Here is an 18865-nt window from a genome sequence, read left to right on the forward strand (position 1 = left end):
CTGCTTCGTTGAAATTTTGTAGGGGGCGCTATTGAGCCGATTTGCCACTCTGAACCAATAAAATCATATTATACAACTACATTTTGGGCTTTAAATGTGTATGCCAAGTTTGCTTATGTTTCGAGCATTTTTAGCCTCTCAAAATGACCTTCGTTGTTAATGGCGAAGACTGCATCGCCACGGCAACGGCGTTCGACGAAACATCAAAAGCTTCATGATCTGGCATTATGAACTATTTGTGTGGAACAAATTTGATATTGATTTGATTTACCTACTAAGAGAAACAAGCCATAGTATCAAGACTTTAACTTCCTGTTACCAGTAGGTGGCGCTATGACTATGATTCAAAATTGGCCTGCATATGTCTTCAGGCCTGGAGTCTAATCAAACACGTGAAATCTGGTAAAGATCTGATGATGTGGAGTCGAGTTACATCAGTTTATTCGTTTATGGCGAAGGATCGAAATTCCGTCGCCACGGCAACAGCTTTTCACGAAACAACAACCTTTGAGTAACTTTTCATCACAAAGGTCTTTAGACTGTACCGACCACATTTGAAGTTGATCTGATTAATTCCCTAGGAGGAGTTCGTTAAAGTGCAGCGGCTGGAAATGACAAAAACGACACTAGAAATTCAGAAGAAATGCAAAGTAGGTGACTTCCGGTTGGGTTTAGAGCATAGCCCCAAGAGACTTTTATTGAAGTCCATATGCGATACATGTTCCTACCACATTTCATACATCTAGGTCAAACGTACTGCGAGGGCTGCTTCGTCGAAATTTTGTAGGGGGCGCTATTGAGCCGATTTGCCACTCTGAACCAATAAAATCAGATTCTGTAACTACATTTCGGCCTTGTAATCTACTTGCCAAGTTTGCTTATGTTTCGAGCATTTTTAGCCTCTCAAAATGACCTTCGTTGTTCACGGCGAAGACTGCATCGCCACGGCAACGGCGTTCGACGAAACATCAAAAGCTTCATGATCTGGCATTATGAACTTCTTGTATTTGTGTGGAACAAATTTGATATTGATTTGATTTACCTACTAAGAGAAACAAGCCAAAGTATAAAGACTTTAACTTCCTGTTACCAGTAGGTGGCGCTATGACTATGATTCGAAATTGGCCTGCAGATGTCTTCAGGCCTGGAGTCTAATCAAGCATGTGAAATCTGGTAAAGATCTGATGATGTGGAGTCGAGATACATCAGTTTATTCGTTCATGGCGAAGGATCGAAATTCGCCGAGCCGCCACGTCGCCGCCCTTCAGTAACTTCTTACAATTTTCACAATGAAGCATTATCAAGGTCTTAAGGCTTGTATGACAACATTTGAGAGGGATCTGATTAATCTGTTAGGAGCAGGATGTCAAAGTACGCAGCGTACAACTTCCGGTTGCCACTAGGTGGCGCTATCAGTTTGATTCAAAATTATCATACAGATGTGTTCCGGGTCAGGATGTTATGACATATGAGAGACTTTGAGCAGATTCGACAATGTACGGCCGAGTTACAACAACTTCCTGTTTCGTGGCGAATGGTGTTTCTTTGACGCCACGCCACGGCCACATAGTTCGATAACTTTTTGATCTTTGAGTAACTTTTCACTATCAAGGTCTCAAGAGCAGACTCGCCGAATCTGAAGTCAATCGGGTCAAATCTCTGGGAGGAGTTCGTTAAAGTATGACGCCTTGAAACGGTCAAAAAACGTCATAAAAGCAAAAATGGCCGACTTCCTGTTTGGTTTAGAGAAAACGGCCAAGAGGATTTTTGGTGCGTCTCATCACGTTCCACATAACTACCAACTTTCATACAGCTGGGTGAATCCTGATGTCGGGGCTACTCAATAGGGGGCGCTAGCGAGGCAATATTTCATACTGCAGCTGGACACCCCAATCAGACTGCAATTTTCGCAAATTCTGGCTTGCGTGCCAAATTTCACAACATTCCCAATATCCCAAGCACCTCCTTTTTGCGACGAAACACATAAAATAATAAGAATAATAATAATAAACATTCGAAATTCAATAGGTCCTCCGCTCCGACTACGTCGGTGCTCGGGCCCTAATAAACATTCGAAATTCAATAGGTCCTCCGCTCCGACTACGTCGGTGCTCGGGCCCTAATAATAATAATAAACATTCGAAATTCAATAGGTCCTCCGCTCCGACTACGTCGGTGCTCGGGCCCTAATAATAATAATAATAATAAACATTCGAAATTCAATAGGTCCTCCGCTCCGACTACGTCGGTGCTCGGGCCCTAATAAACATTCGAAATTCAATAGGTCCTCCGCTCCGACTACGTCGGTGCTCGGGCCCTAATAATAATAATAAACATTCGAAATTCAATAGGTCCTCCGCTCCGACTACGTCGGTGCTCGGGCCCTAATAAGAATAATAATAAACATTCGAAATTCAATAGGTCCTCCGCTCCGACTACGTCGGTGCTCGGGCCCTAATTAAAGCTGCGAGCAGCGATGGGCGGGCCCTCGCAATATGCACGTCGGGGTGCCGGCGGGACTCCGGCCTGCGCGGCCGAGAACGTCCGCGACCGTCGGACGGCGCGAGGACTCTGGCTGATGCTGCCATTTAGTTCTGTGACCGTCAGACACTGCATGCAGGTTTAGAGCATGGCCCCAATATACTTTTATTTAAGTCCATATGTGATACATGTTCCCACCAAATTTCATACATCTAGGTCAAACGTACTGCGAGGGCTCCTTCGTCAAAATTTTGTAGGGGGCGCTATTGAGCCGATTTGCCACTCTGAACCAATAAAATCATATTCCCTAACTACATTTCGGCCTTGTAATCTACTTGCCAAGTTTGCTTATGTTTCGAGCATTTTTAGCCTGTCAAAATTACCTTCGTTGTTAACGGCGAAGACCGCATCGCCACGGCAACGGCGTTCGACGAAACATCAAAAGCTTCATGATCTGGCATTATGAACTTCTTGTATTTGTGTGGAACAAATTTGATATTGATTTGATTTACCTACTAAGAGAAACAAGCCAAAGTATAAAGACTTTAACTTCCTGTTACCAGTAGGTGGCGCTATGACTATGATTCGAAATTGGCCTGCAGATGTCTTCAGGCCTGGAGTCTAATCAAGCATGTGAAATCTGGTAAAGATCTGATGATGTGGAGTCGAGATACATCAGTTTATTCGTTCATGGCGAAGGATCGAAATTCGCCGAGCCGCCACGTCGCCGCCCTTCAGTAACTTCTTACAATTTTCACAATGAAGCATTATCAAGGTCTTAAGGCTTGTATGACAACATTTGAGAGGGATCTGATTAATCTGTTAGGAGCAGGATGTCAAAGTACGCAGCGTACAACTTCCGGTTGCCACTAGGTGGCGCTATCAGTTTGATTCAAAATTATCATATAGATGTGTTCCGGGTCAGGATGTTATGACATATGAGAGACTTTGAGCAGATTCGACAATGTACGGCCGAGTTACAACAACTTCCTGTTTCGTGGCGAATGGTGTTTCTTTGACGCCACGCCACGGCCACATAGTTCGATAACTTTTTGATCTTTGAGTAACTTTTCACTGCCAAGGTCTCAAGAGCAGACTAGCCGAATCTGAAGTCAATCGGGTCAAATCTCTGGGAGGAGTTCGTTAAAGTATGACGCCTTGAAACGGTCAAAAAACGTCATAAAAGCATAAATGGCCGACTTCCTGTTTGGTTTAGAGAAAACGGCCAAGAGGATTTTTTGTGCATCTCATCACGTTCCACATACCTACCAACTTTCATACAGCTGGGTGAATCCTGATGTTGGGGCTACTCAATAGGGGGCGCTAGCGAGCCAATATTTCATACCGCAGCTGGACACCCCAATCAGACTGCAATTTTCGCAAATTCTGGCTTGCGTGCCAAATTTCACAACATTCCCAATATCCCAAGCACCTCCTTTTTGCGACGAAAGACTAAGAATAAGAATAAGAAGAATAAACATTCGAAATTCAATAGGTCCTCCGCTCCGACTACGTCGGTGCTCGGGCCCTAATAAACATTCGAAATTCAATAGGTCCTCCGCTCCGACTACGTCGGTGCTCGGGCCCTAATAATAAACATTACGGTTTCAATAGGTCCTCCGCTCCGACTACGTCGGTGCTCGGGCCCTAATAATAAACATTCGAAATTCAATAGGTCCTCCGCTCCGACTACGTCGGTGCTCGGGCCCTAATTATGCAAAACATATAGAATAAATATCTAATTTACATTCATTCACACTCAAGCAAACCACACACAGCGTCTGTGTTTCACAAACATGTCGAACGGCGCTAATGTCGGCTGAATATGCATCAGGTTTCCTCCCTGTGCTGTCTAAACATCGGAAACCTCTCCTATTCAGATTCATGAGTCGATCACTGCTGTGTGCAGAAGCTCAAGTGCTTTCAAGAAAGAAAGAGAGCGAGAGAGTTCCCCAAGGAATACAAGTTGCTGGTATGTAAATGATGAGGCTTTGCTGCTGTGAATATGAGGTAAGGGAGAGCAGCGCTTCTGTTTTTGAGTATGCAGGAGACATGCGACAGCTCCTCTCAAAGAAGACTCTTCCATTTGGCATCCCTGCTAGAACGGTCAATCAAACCCCTGGTTTGGGACCTCAATAAACACCAACAATATTCATGTCTTCCCATTTATAGGGTGAGTGAAATGATGGCACTTCTATTTATAGTTTTGTTGAGTCCTATTTTCGTTTGTACTGTACAAACTGTTGATTTTTGATGTGTTTAAGTTGACTCTTTAGCCCTTTTTACACAGACGTCACAAACTATTATCCATATTGGATAACCCGGACCACCCTCTCCACCACCTCCTGCAGGGACAGAGGAGCACTTTCTCCAACAGACTGATGCAGCTCCGCTGTCACAAGGAAAGACACAGGAGAACATTCCTGCCCACTGCAATAAGACTTTACAATAAAACAGCTCTGGCCAAATCAAACAAGACTGTCACACTGATACACTGTTGTCTGGTGAACACTACTGTTTTGTTTATTTAATTTTTTTTCCTACTTAGTTAACTTAATACAATTATATTCAGTGTATATACACTGCGCATTTTTATTACTTTGTTTTCTTAAAATTGAATAGGTCCTGCTCTGTTATTTTATTATATTGTATATAGTGTGCATTTTCCATACCCAATATTTTATTGTGTAACCCTGTTTGCTGCTGCCACAGACAAATTTCCCCTTGGGGATGAATAAAGTACATTTATATTCTATTCTCTATTATATTCTATTCAATACTGCCATTACGAAGAACCCCCATTTATCAGACTTCGCTTTTTTACAATGCAGGCGAAGGAGCGTGAACCAACTCACCACTACCTGTTCACACACACACACACACACGCACACACACACACTCCTGTTCCCACAGAGCTCAGTATCAGTCTTAGAGCTCTTTCACACATAGACCAAATAACACTGTTGGATAAATGTTTCTAGAAAAGGTGAGAGAGCTGGCTTATTCACACGATCGTCACCTTCACCAAACAGAGCAGGTTTTACGGCGGCTGATTTAGTTCGTACCTTTATGCTGAAATGTTCTAAACCTGGATGCTGTCAAAGTCCTATTTTGCCATTGTTTCAGTTTAAGTATTCACCAAGCGGTTAATGTTTCACATTAGCTTCACACAGAAACCTACAACACATAAGTTTGAATTAGTACTTTGTAGTGTAAAAAGGGGACACCGCATCGGCACTGACACTAAACACAGACATCGTAAGAAGATTTCACGTGTCTATATGTAAATGTGTAACTTCTTTTGAAAAGAAAATAATTTGAAGTTTAAATGCTAGATCAAATTTTCCGGGAATTCTCCACCGCAACATTTATTCACATGGGAATAAGTAAGTTCCGGAAAAATGTGGAGAAATGAGTGTGTAGACGGGGTTTGCCTCCTGTTCAGCTGCCAAGAGATGCCAGCAGAAACCCCAGCTGGCTGACGGTGCCAACCCTGGCAGAGAGAAACTTTCTTGTAGAAAGAGTTAACGGGGGCTTCGGCTGGAGAAAGACACACACGAATGTCTAAATAGTCAGAGACCTGCTTGCTACACCACTGGCTGGACATTAGACCTCTCAGCTGGACCACCAGTGCTGATTTCAACATGTAAAACACGCTGCATGATTATTTCAAGATGGTCCCTGTGCAACAAGAGCAATATGTTTTTATGAGACTGGGACCCGTCGTGAGGCATTATGGTTATCATTCAGGCACTGAGCTGAATATATTTTAAAACCTACGGACTCTGTTATCATGTTTCAAAGAAATTAGCTCAACTACGAACTTTATCTGTAGTCTTTGAGTGAAGAGCCGCCATGCTTACACACATGAAGTTGGTGCAGTGTTATAGTTTTTGACTGGGTGGCCATAGTTGTTTGCGGCTATATGAACGCTGTGAATCCTGTAAAATCCACAAAATAACAACACAATCCAAACTAAGGTCCTGGGCAGGTAGCCTATTATAGTTCAGGACAATGGGCAATGGCCACTGCCTGAACTCTGCATTGCAATAATTGTCAAAGTCAGATTGAATGCACACACTTCCTTCAACATTGCCAGGAAATATGAACTGTGGTCTTTAGGTGACCCGGAGTGATATTGACATGCCAGCAGGAGAACATGTGTGAAACGCCGAAGCCTCTCCTAATGCTCGCCTTGCATGACTTGCGAGTCAGTCCAGATCAAATAAGCAACTCATACAGCAGAAGAGTTACTGAGCTCAGAGACACTGATAGCTAAACACAGCTGCAGCGGCTCCATACATGCAGCGTCTGTGTTTATGTGAGAAATGTGTGCGTATCGTTAGAGATAGAGACGGCGTAAGAGTGTGACTTAAGGTGTTTACATGTGTTTGGAACACTAAAAGTGTCTGAAGCAATCCACCCATTTCTCGTCTCCCACCCAACACCACCGACACTCCTCTCTGCCTCCCAATTAGCGAGCTGCATCACATTTTCCCTCTTGCCATTTCATCTGAGAGAATGAAAAAAGAAAATTTTTAAAAAGCACCGCATCTCTTTTCATCTTCCGAACTGAGCCTCGTCTCACAGAGAGACAGAGGCAGAATGTCCAAAGTCCAACGCATTAGCCCATGCAGCTCACTTCCTGACATAATCCTCAAAGGCTGCGAACCAGCAGCAGACACAAGGCACAGGACAGTCTCACACACCATCACCGGCAGACGCAATTACACCGAGACACAGGGATGGGGAGCAGAGAAGATGAGAAGACTGACAAAATGCAGTCTGCACTACAGTTCCTAGTTTCTCTTTTTTTTCTGACTGCTGAGACCTCAAGACACAAGGGAAATCCGAAAGAAAGGATGACGATGGTTCATTGATCTACCTTCCGATAAGATTATATCACAAGGTTATTTCAGTGTGAAGGGATGTGAACCACAGAGCTTGCATGTGCATGCCCAGTGTACGTGAATGGTCATGTGATATGCGTTTTCAGGCGTGTTAGTATTGATGATTATCTCTAAAACGATGCCGGAAAGCTCAAATGTACGGCGGTGTTCTTATGGGAGACATTTGCAGACATATCTAACAAATGCACCAACTCTACATCTGTGTTCAAGCTTCCGTAGTTTAAAGCTCCCTCTGCCTTGGATTTGAAGCACCAAACTTCATAAAACTGGGAATCTCCGCATCCATTGACCAGGCATAAACAGTGGCTAGATATGCTGTGTTAATCATTGCTGTCTGCACCTTTAACCGGCTGTCGTCATTGTGTTAATGAAAGGCCGTGAGGAGCAGTCGCACTAACTGAGCTGACCTCCACAACCTTGTGACCCCAGAGTCTGAGAGGCGGCATGCAATTCCTCACAATCAGAGACAACGATGCAAACTGCTGTAACAGTGTGTGTTTTGTGTGTCTATATATGACATCACAATATCAGAGACCTGCTATTTCTCCCCTTAACTGCCTTCTGCCTCAAGAACAAGAACCCCAAAGCATACCGATACATATTCACAGTCAGATCTTCACCCCTGGAAACGCACCTATCCAAATACAAAAATACTGCAAGCAGGCATAGAAATGTGAGACAATTTTTTTGGGAGCAACGCTTCTCAACAACTGTGAAGTTTGGGTTTACCGCCAGTTTATGTATGCTACACAGAGCCCTGAGAGAGGAGCATAAACACAGAGAAAAAGTAGAAAAAAGAGGCATGAAAAGCAGTCTGATCTGCTTCTCCACAGCAGGAGCTCCAACTTTCTCCTCATTGAGAATGCAAAGCCTCTTCTGCAGGAGTGTGTGTGCACTGTGAGGGGCCGGGGGCCTTACAAATGAATGTTGTCTGGGGGGGACTGGTCTCTCTACTATGCTTGCCCTTCCAGTCTGGTATTCTGCGCACTGCCCCCTCGGCCTTCACCACAAGCCGCCGCCCCTTTCCTTTTCCCTTCTTTCAGGGAGAGTTCATTTTGAGTGTTGCCCATTGTGGCGTGTGAAGGGACTGACTTGCTAAGGGGTGGCCTTGGGTCCCTTGGCTCACACTGCCAGGTCAGCCCTGTTGGAGCTAACTTAAGTAACACTGGCAGGAATCTGGGAAAAAAAACAACACACACACACACACACACACACACACACACACACACACACACACACACAGCCTGGATCACCAATAAAGATCCTTTTCACTCTCTCTTTGAGAGCATTTGTTATCTGTGTGTGTGTGTGTGTGTGTGTGTGTGTGTGTGTGTGTGTGTGTGTGTGTGTGTGTGTGTCTAAAGACAATGCTGAAGGGGTGATGGTGAATGGGAGATTAATGGTGAGTGGCAATAGGGAGAGGGGGGGGGAAATCATTAAAAATGTGAGAATGAGCCGATTAGACAGCCAGTTAATTAGTTCTCCTTAACAAGCCAAGGACAGAGTTACCTACTTTCACTGACAACCTGGAGGGTTGGTGCACAGGACTCATTTCAGTACGTAGAAAGCTAGAGCTGAAAGGATCGGTTGATTAATCGGCGGACAGAAAATGTATTTATAACAGTTTTGATAAACAGTTATAAATACATTGAAACGCCAAATATTGGTGTTGAGGATTTGATCCTTTGGGTTTTATTGGGATGTGCGACAGCATGTTTTTTGGAACTTAAACAGACAACTGTGACCTCGGATTAATCAGTAACAACCATTAGTTGCACGTCGACAGAAGAAAATGGAGAGGGAGCAAGCAGACAAGACTTATCGAGTAAACTGGTCAGGATTCAAGGACCATTTATGATGCATGACTGTGTAACAAACTATTACACGTTTTCATCTATTTTATCAAGATTCAGCTTTGTTTTACTTGAAATTTCATCCTTAAGTTGCTTGTGCTATGACTAGATTGACGGTAAAGACAGCTCTTTACTTATTTTCTTTAAACTTATATTTAACCAGGATAGTCCCATTGAGATATAAAATCTGTTTTCAGAAGGAGTCCTGGCCAATAAACGCATAAAATCACTACAATAACATACTTCATAGAAAAGTATGCAAATTGCCTCGACCAATGAAGTAGCAGTGTGCACTGGCCCAAATTAAATGTTGATGGCATACCTCAGCTTTACTTTATATGTTGAAATAATTAAGAAAATATGCCCATCAAAATTCCTCAGAGCCTAAGGTGACATATAAAAATGTATTTTGTCTCGCCAACTTTCCAACGCCCAAAGACATTTGTTTTATTCAACACACAGACATGCATATTATTGTATACCTGCAATTTACTCGGGCAAAACTGATAACGACAGGATGTTTGCAGCTGGCAAAAAATGTTGAACTACATTGCACTTAAATAGCAACCAAGGAAATGTTCAGTCTAGACTCAGCATTGTAGAGCACGTCAACACAAGATGCAAGTTAGGAAAGGTTTTTTTAAATCACTGCAAAACCAATTTCAGTCAAGGCCAGAGAGAGGCCTTCTTCAACGGAGAAATGTGGGAAACGGATCAAAAAGCGGTCAGTTGGATGATCTGGCCTCGACAGTACAGACCGATTTAAACCACAACAGCTGGTGCAGAAGGCGAAGAACATCGTTTTATACCCCCGACCGCAGTCCAGTGGGAGCCAACAAGAGACAGTGCACAAGGCTGCACTTACACAGGCAAAAAAACGAGATTGAAATGAATGGGAGCCATGTTTTTAAAAGCTCTGAAGGGAAAAAAACAACACATGAAGATGTTTTTCTCCTCATGTCTTCCAGCAGCCTTCTAGCACAGTCACGTTAGATATGGAAGTGGGCTGCAGGTATATTTAAATAAAGATGACACTAAACGATACATGACTGTTCTGTATCTGTGACGTGGCTCCCATTTCTCACTATTTTTAACAGAACAAAATTTGAATGCCCTAAAGCAAATGTTTGGTTGTTGTTTCGCTCAGAATTAAATCTTAACAAATAAGATAAGTAGTGCTGGGCTAAAAGACAAAGAACAAAATGCAGAATCCACCTTTCACTAAGCCCCTCCCCCCTTGATTTGGCACGTCATACAGCTTGTTTAACGATATCAGTGTGAGATATCCCAACGGAAATAATAGCAGATTTCTGGAACAACAATTCTGAAATTGACTTCAGAAATGGTTACTTTAAGGGATATCTGCTGTGGGACTTGCAGGTTCCATACACGCCGCTGAAAGGCCTCCTGCGCTCGATTACTGTCGCTTACATGGGATTGGGCCGTTGCCATCTTAGGGAGGGGCTTAGCAAAGGTCACCTGAAACGTCAGATTTTTTTAGGACGTGATTTGCAAGAGCGTGATTTGCAGGAGCGTGAATAATAAAACACAGTCACCACATACAAGACTGTCATCTTTATGCAAATTGAAAAATTCAGGTTATCCCATACAGCTATGCACTTCCAGTACCTGAGGCTTCACAACACTAGCCAACGAGATTTTAACATTTTGTTCTACGGTATAAAATACGTCAGTAGATACTCCTCTTGTGAATTTTTTACATCTTAAAAAAGGCAGTTGCTCATGCTCATGTGACCGAGGTGGAGTTATAGCCTAACGTTGGCATTTTATTTCTGCTGATTGCATTCATGCTTAAAGAGTCATCAAAGTGGTGTTCATTTGTGAAAATGATATTGCGGGACAAAACATGTTAGTATCATAAACTTGAGTTTGCAACAGAGCTTTTTTTCATTTTACAAAAATCGAATAAATAAAAAAAAATCAAGTGAACCAGTGCGATGCTTACGTCAGCTGGGTTGGCCTACAACAGCACGTCATCCTTGCAGAACAATATAGAATATATATCCAGATGTGACAAGGTTCCCATGTGAGAGCAGCATTTAATTCCCAGCTTTGTCAAACAAGTCTGGGGACTTCACCGTGTCTGATGTGTGTTCAGTTGGAGGTTAGAGACAGTTTGATACGAGGGGCGCCTGAGCCTTTCAGTGCCTGGACTCAGGCCAAAACATACAACAGCTCCACATTTAATGAAAACGTGGCCCTTTGCTTCGTTCTCCCCTGCATTGTGACGGGATGATAAAAAGGTAACAGTCGGCAGAACTGGAATGTTTCCCCGGTTTTGGACAGGCCAAGAATTTTGAAGACCGATGTCAAAAGCCATTCCAAGTTTTAAAACATTGCAGATGTCGCCACGGGACTTTGCAGCTGTTGACAGAGAGGTCAGTTTCTCCACGAAAAACGGACTCAAGAAACACAATTCTTAATTTCAATTGAACGATTTCACTTTTGAATTACAGAAAAGTTTTGCTTGGAAATGAGATTGTGTGTACCCTGCAGGTTATCACAACAGTCACCATGTTCCTTTTCAATTCAGCTTGGATACAAATAAAAAGTTTGAAGTATTCATGTCTCAGCAGCAACCAAGAATCAAATAAAAATTAAAAAAATGCTCCCTGCAATAATAGTTTGGAAAAAGCAGCAGTTCAAATGGAAAAAGACAAGAGATGCAGATAGTTCAGCACAGCCTCGAATGGCTCATAAACCGCTGAGGCACTTCATGATTCATGGTTGGACTAAAAAAGGAGGAGTTGTGCCGTCGCGAGGCTGACAAATGCAAAGCTACACATTTCACACAAGAGCAAGGAGGTGGGAGAAACAGAAGCAGGAACATATCCCTACAACTTTGAAAAGCTGACAGATCTCTAATGTGGTGAGACAACATGAGGTGAAGGTTAAAGAAGAAACCACTACTCTCACCATGCTCGTCTTTGATGTGAAAATATGAACAGAAGGTTATTAGATCTATAGAAACCCTCCTGTACATGCTTAAGGAGACTTTTAGGCTTTCCACCCTCACATTCCACTGTTCTTGAATGCACCCGAACACTGCAGCGTCATTGTTTTTAGACATTTTTCAGCAAAGGGGCTCTAAAAACAAACCGTACGCTAGCAGAAAACAATAAAGAGAGAACGTAATCAAAATCTTTGATTACGGCCGTCGCCATCTTGGCTTTTTCCAACCAATGAACGGAAGTAACCGTTTTTTGGAATGCGGAGGATTGACGCAGTGACGCCGTATACGTCTCTGCTAGCGGCAGCGACCTGTCAATCACAGTAAGCCCGCCCAAATGCATACTCTGCTTTATGGTCAATTTTACTCTAAAAGGGATCATAATTAACTAAATGGACATCATGTTGTGTTGAAGAATAAAGTAAACTCTCGATTGAGACCATAAACTCGTGTTTACAATATTTAAATCAAGTGAGCAGTAGGTTAGTTTCTCATAGACTTCCATACAATCGGACTTCTTGTTGCACCGGAGGAGTCGCCCCCTGCTGGCCAGTAGACAGAAAGCAGGTTGAAGAAACTTCCGCATTGGCTTCACTTGTCAGAAGAGGAAGTTGCCGCCTGTTTGCAACATTGGACTAACGGACAGGGAGTAGTTGGCTATGTTATGTAACCTCTGTGCCTTGAGGTGTGGGCAACAAAATGAGCCCCATTATATCCTCAACAAGACAAGTGCAGAAATGTGCTGAGAGATATATCTGAAACCCAAGTGTTCAATCGAGTGTTAAGTGAAAGTGAATGTTTTACATGTGCTCTTCTTTCATATAATAATATATAGTATAACTTTCTATTGAAACGTACGTACATGAGGTCAACATCTACACACCGTGCAATAGTCAGACTGAAAGTAGAGCACTTCACTTAAAGAGAAAAGAGAGAATGAAAGAGATGATAAGTAATATTCCACCATGTAGCAGAGGGCTCGTGAGGCTTGTGGTAACCTTGACTTTTTGAGGATACAGCCATGCAGGCAATGCAGTAAGAAGTGAGAAGGCTTTGAAGCTGTACTGCAGAGAACCTTGCAGGAATTCTGATGCCCTGCTGTATATCCTCTAACCCTCCTCCTCCCCCCAGTCTACGCAAGTGATTCATTATAAAGTGAGCCAAAGGGAACATACACAGTCTAGCGGCAGACAAGTAGAGAAATAGGATTAAAATAAAGGCAGGTGGGAGACATTTAGATATGGTAAAATAGGCCCAATCAAAAATCTAGTCTAGTCAAACATCCAAGACTGTTGTTGCCTTTGGACCAAACCCAACCTAGAAAATCGCAGCTTAATGAGAGTGCCAGAGCTGCCCCAATTTTCTCTTTTCCTGCACAAACCCCCTTAAATTACTATCAATATTCAATTAGGGGGCCGGGGATGCTGGATGAGCCAGCCTCAATAACAAACCACACTTCTGAGGATTAAGGCCCTTAAAACTAACAGTGAAATTTCCTTTGTAAATAATCAGCCGACAGGGCGTAAATACCCTCTCGGTAGGAGCAAGGGAGCTGGACTTTTCACACAGCGATGAGTGATCTCTTTTTGGCTTCAGCACGAGCAACAATCTATGAACGGCACGTCGGTTCGTTTTCAACAGTGATCAAGCACGTGTTGCTGTAGCTGGAAACGTGTACCGTGGTCCTGGCTCCAGCAGGCGAGTAGCATCGGGCCCGCATTTTAAGAACATGGAAATGAAATTGAATATTTAGATACAAGTCCAAATTGCTGCGTAAAAACCGTCAAGCTTCAAGGCTAGAGCCCCCCCCCCCAAAAAAAAATGCCATGAAATGCTCAACATATATCAGAGAATATGATCTAATCTCACAATGAACAAGTTGTGTGGCAGAAATCATTCAGATATATGAAATCAATTGCTAATGTGGAAGAATATTCTGAACTACCTGATGTATACAATAAAAGACAAAGCCAGGCTGCAACAAATCAAAGGATAGAAAACAAATGTGTGCGCATTAGAAACAACTTGACACAAGCCGTATAACCGGTGTTTTAAAGAAATAATAGGAATGCACAGTTCCAGCTTCTTTGTTTGTCCTTTATAGCGATATCTGGACTTTGGGTATCGGCCGATATCGAGTAGCGCTCCGATAGCAGGGTTAAATTAATAACCTCCCGGTGTGGAGGAGACTGGGATCATTCTTCTATGACAACAACGGTATTCAACAGCAGATCGGCTTATTGACCACGACACCCAATCCACCTAATTGAGTCAGTGACGGGTCAATACCCGATGTCAGTATCGCTGCATCTCTGATAAATAGCGCGTGAAATACAATGATAAAGACATATGGAAATGATGGGGAAGTGATGGAAATGTAATGCAAAACACTAAAACGGTACTAGAGGCCACACTAATCAAGACAGCTCATCAACAAATGTCTGGGAAAAAGGAAATAAGTCTCAAATACTTATACTGTGTAAACTAATAACATAATCAACAATATATTACAGATAGATTAATCATTGACAAGAAGAGCAGGAAGTTGCAGCCCTGCAGCATACTTTACACTTTGTAGTTGCAATAATCAGATAGAAATCACCGGAATTCATAACAACAAAAGTAACTCGATTACAGCAGAACACCATGAAAATAAACTTAAATAAAACATCCTGTGAAATATTGACCTATCACCTTAAAAAAAGAGCATCAACACCCTTGTGTCCCGTGGTAATTGAATAACTCAATGACAGATTGAAACAAGGTTGACCCAGTGACTCAGATGCACCGACTCAGATGCCTCAAATTACACATCCGCCAGAGAATGAGGGGTGGAGCGGAGAGAGGTAGAATTACGTTTTAAGCCGAGAAGCCGGCACGCTCGCTTCATGGCAAAACCTTCAGATCTTCTCCGAAATAGTACAGCGTGAACTTTAGCATGTTGGCGTCTTTGTGCCAAGAAAGGAAACACACACACACACACACACAGCCAATGCTTTGAAGAGATAATGATTTACAGCTGGCAACTCCAGAATTCAGAATTTGTATTAAAAAGTCAATGGTGCTGAATCACTGCACCGGGAAAAAAAAAGGCAAAAATGCCAAAGAGACAGAAAGATGAATTGGAATCCAGTTCAATGGACACACCTGCAGGCAGCCAGCAAGGCCACATCTGAGCAGGTGTCCCCACACACACACACACACACAGAGCATGGCCAGCAGATTCCTGCAGCTGTTTTGCCGGGCAGATGTGGACTGTTTTTACTGGACGCACATCTCTTACATTTGAGGAAAACTGACCCGACAAATCCATGAAAGGCACCGCTTGGATCAAAATCGCGTTCGCTTCGTGCCAACTCGGATTTTTACAGCTTGTACAACAACATGGCTGTCTCAAAGCTTTTTTTTCTCACGATAACAGGGGGTGATGCAGAAATGTCTTAAATAAGAAATAGAGAGAGAAAGCTATTTTTGCATGAATTACATATTCGCAGCTGATAGAACCATGAGAAATAAAGACTGAGGGCTGCTTCATTTGACTGTGAGCACCAGCAGGAGCAGAAAACAAGAACAATACAGAGCAGTAGGGACAGACAGCAGAGAAAACAGGAGCAAGAAACCAACTGGAGCTTGGAGAAGGATGAGCGGCGACAAAGGCGGATCACAGGAAGCCCTCAAAGCAGACTCCCAGAGCCGGGATGAAGGAAGCTCAGTGTGGAAGCAGAGGAGATGAAACACCATTTGGGGGGGGGGGGGGGCTCTGTGTTCAGGGCCTGTGAGCTCCTCCGCCTCTGAAGTGCTAAACACCCCCCCCCCCCCCCCCTCCCTCACACCCTGCAGCCAACGGGCACTGCACCCTACACCTCCTGCCATTTGGTGACTCAACGCAGGTCTGCACGCACGGACATGGTGAAATGGTGTTTTTTGGTTGTGATCACACGTCTATAAATAAAATCAGGGCTGCAGCAGACAATTGTTTTCATGAGCGATGAATCTGCTGAGACATTTCTTGGTTGATCGTTTGGTCTGTGACATGCCAGAAAATAGTGGAAAATGTCAAACCTTGGCATGTGTGCGTCTTTATAGGGACGACGTTGTTGGATGAGGGCCAATCCACAACACAATGTTGCTTTATGGCAGTGTATGCACCTTTTCAGCAGACAAGTGCAAACACACACACACAGCAAATGTGATCGATGTCAATTTATATATCGTATTTGTAAGCAAGTTGTGGAATGATAAAAGTGAAGCACAGTCACCAAAAAAGCATCAAACAAACCTCCAGCGTGTTTGTGTCCCAGATAAACGCGTCCCATCTTCAAAGCGCCTGTTGTTGCGCTGCGACTAAAGAGCGTATCGTTTCGTAATGCCGCAACATTTCAGTCAACAAAGTTTCCCCTCTGCAATTATTATGCGATTTATTTTTTGTGTTGCGTGTGTGTGCCGGTTTGGCTTCAACACGAAGGGACACAGAAATACCTCATCGTTGTAGCGTTACGCAGACACAAGCGCGATTAAAACACACATTCGTCCTCCACGTTTACCTGCATAGTTAAGACTCCCAGCTCCTGAGAGGACAGCTTCTTCATCTGATCGGCCAAAACTTGCGCTTCCTCCAGGATGGAAAACTCCGTCTCGGCTCCGCAATATCCACAAGAAAGAGCCGAGCAGATTAAAGCGAAGCTCCAAGAAAAAGCCAACAATCCCCCGTGAAACCGAAGGTGTTTATCCCAGAGAGCAGCGCGCGTATTCGGGGACAAACCCAGAGGTTTCTCCCCCGTCCGCCTCGCCATGATGGCTGCGAGTCTACAGACTGGAGAAACGCGGAGTCTGAACCTGGTGGCGGAAGAAAAACTTCAAGGGAAACTACTTTCACAACTTTGCAGCGTAGAGGACGTGTGCCCGTTCTCTCCGGTGCGAGTCTCCGAAAGCCCCAGCAACGGGAACCATTGCAGCTCCTCGAAATCCCTCAAGAGAAGAAAGTAGCTCCATGCGTGAAAGAAGAAACGAGTTTCCTTCTTTTTTTTTATCGTCGTCGGTGTTCCGTCTCCGGTCAGTCGCTCCAACTCCTGGAAGTCTGGCAAAGTGTGTGTGAGAGCCGGAGATTCACCACAATGGGGGTGAAAGTGGGAGGCGTGGAAACACAAGAGTCCTAGCGGCGCCTGGATCTGCGGATCAATGGATCAGGGCTTCGTGGTGCCTTCAGCTGCTGCTGGAAAAAAAAAAAGAGATAAAAACGTCCGGCGTCGAATGATCCTCCAAATAGGCCGACATAAACCTTCAAAAAAAAATAAAAAAAAATTTGACCACACAACAACAAAGCCTTCCCACTGCCAGCAATAAAATGCAGGAGACAAATTATTGATTATTTACTATTTAATTCCTGGCTTAAAAGTCAAGTACATTTTACTATCCGGAGATAAGATAGTGTCGAGTAAGGAACAACTTCTACAAAAAAGCCCTGAATGGGGGAAAAGGGTCAAACCTCAGCAGAGGTGGGTCAAAACTGCTGCAATTGGCCAATAAAAAGCCTTCCAAGTGTACGTTTCTTCCTGTAGGTTGCTAAAAAAAAACTATTATATCAATTCTAGTAACTGGTATAAGGTTTCTTTGTTATTTATCTTGCAGTAGAGTTATATATATATATATATATATATATATATATATATATATATATATATATATATATATATATATATATATATATATATATATATATAAAATTGCCGACATATTCTTTAGTTGTGACGAGGCTACAGGGTAATTTTAGATCTTTTCTGCATGAAACACTGTTAGTATGTGGGATCATGTCTTTAAACACAGTTGCAGATAACACAGACCATGAAAAGACACAATGGTGCACTTGAGGTAAAACGCCAAACAGGCACAAAGAGAGATCCTCTGCTTTTAGACAACTACAGCATTTGAACATGAGTGAAAGCAACACTGAAGCAACCAGCAGAGACTCCACTCCCGCAAGAATCCACTTCTTGTTTTTGTTGCAGCGTCAAATTTCTCTTTGACTGGGCCGCTTTGAGGAAGACCAGAGGCCCGTGTATTTGGGCAATTCCCATTTTGATGTCAGACTGCAAAACACATTTTTTGTTCAAGAATTTTGTGGTCAAGGCAGATGATGTGAGGCAATGACGTTGAACAGCACTCCAACCCATCCCACAGCTGACCTCTTTTGGGAGATTGTCTTGTTAACAATGTTGCATCCACAAAATATCAATTTCATGGCTATTTGTTTACCATTTAAAAATATATATATATATATATATATACATAGCAAGTTGTTCCTTGCCATCTCTAGCTTTTAGAGACAGCCCGTTTAGACGGACAGACGCAATGGGATGAAAACATACCTTCTGTGTAACGACACCTCAGTTGGCGTTGTATTGGTTGCTTTATCTCATTTACACTCGAATTGACAGTTGAGTCTTTCCATTTTCCAACCCATAAACTCGTATAAAATCCACATGGAAGGCTTTTAAAGAAACCTTACAAATGATTACCACTGCTGTAGCTGTGAAGCGCTAGAACCACTCACCTGCGTTACACAAAGGTTTACAGAGTAAGGTTTGGCTTGAGGCCCGACAAGAAGCTGTAGCACCAGTAAAGCCGCAAGCCTTTTTTGCATCAACTGTGTT

The 18865-nt window shown here is 43.2% G+C and overlaps 1 protein-coding gene across 1 annotated transcript in view; it reads right to left on the reverse strand.

Annotated features, from left to right (window-relative positions):
* The window catches only part of cachd1 (cache domain containing 1), a 126936-nt gene extending 109695 nt beyond the window's left edge, over window positions 1–17241 (reverse strand). The window contains exon 1 of the mRNA XM_079267453.1: window positions 16760–17241. Within this exon, the coding sequence (XP_079123579.1) occupies window positions 16760–17008 (249 nt within the window). The 5' untranslated portion in view covers window positions 17009–17241. The remainder of the gene's footprint in view (window positions 1–16759) is intronic.
* Between the last annotated feature and the right edge of the window lie 1624 nt (window positions 17242–18865).

The sequence above is a fragment of the Melanostigma gelatinosum genome, assembly GCF_949748355.1.
Source record: "Melanostigma gelatinosum genome assembly, chromosome: 4".
Lineage (NCBI taxonomy): Eukaryota > Metazoa > Chordata > Actinopteri > Perciformes > Zoarcidae > Melanostigma > Melanostigma gelatinosum.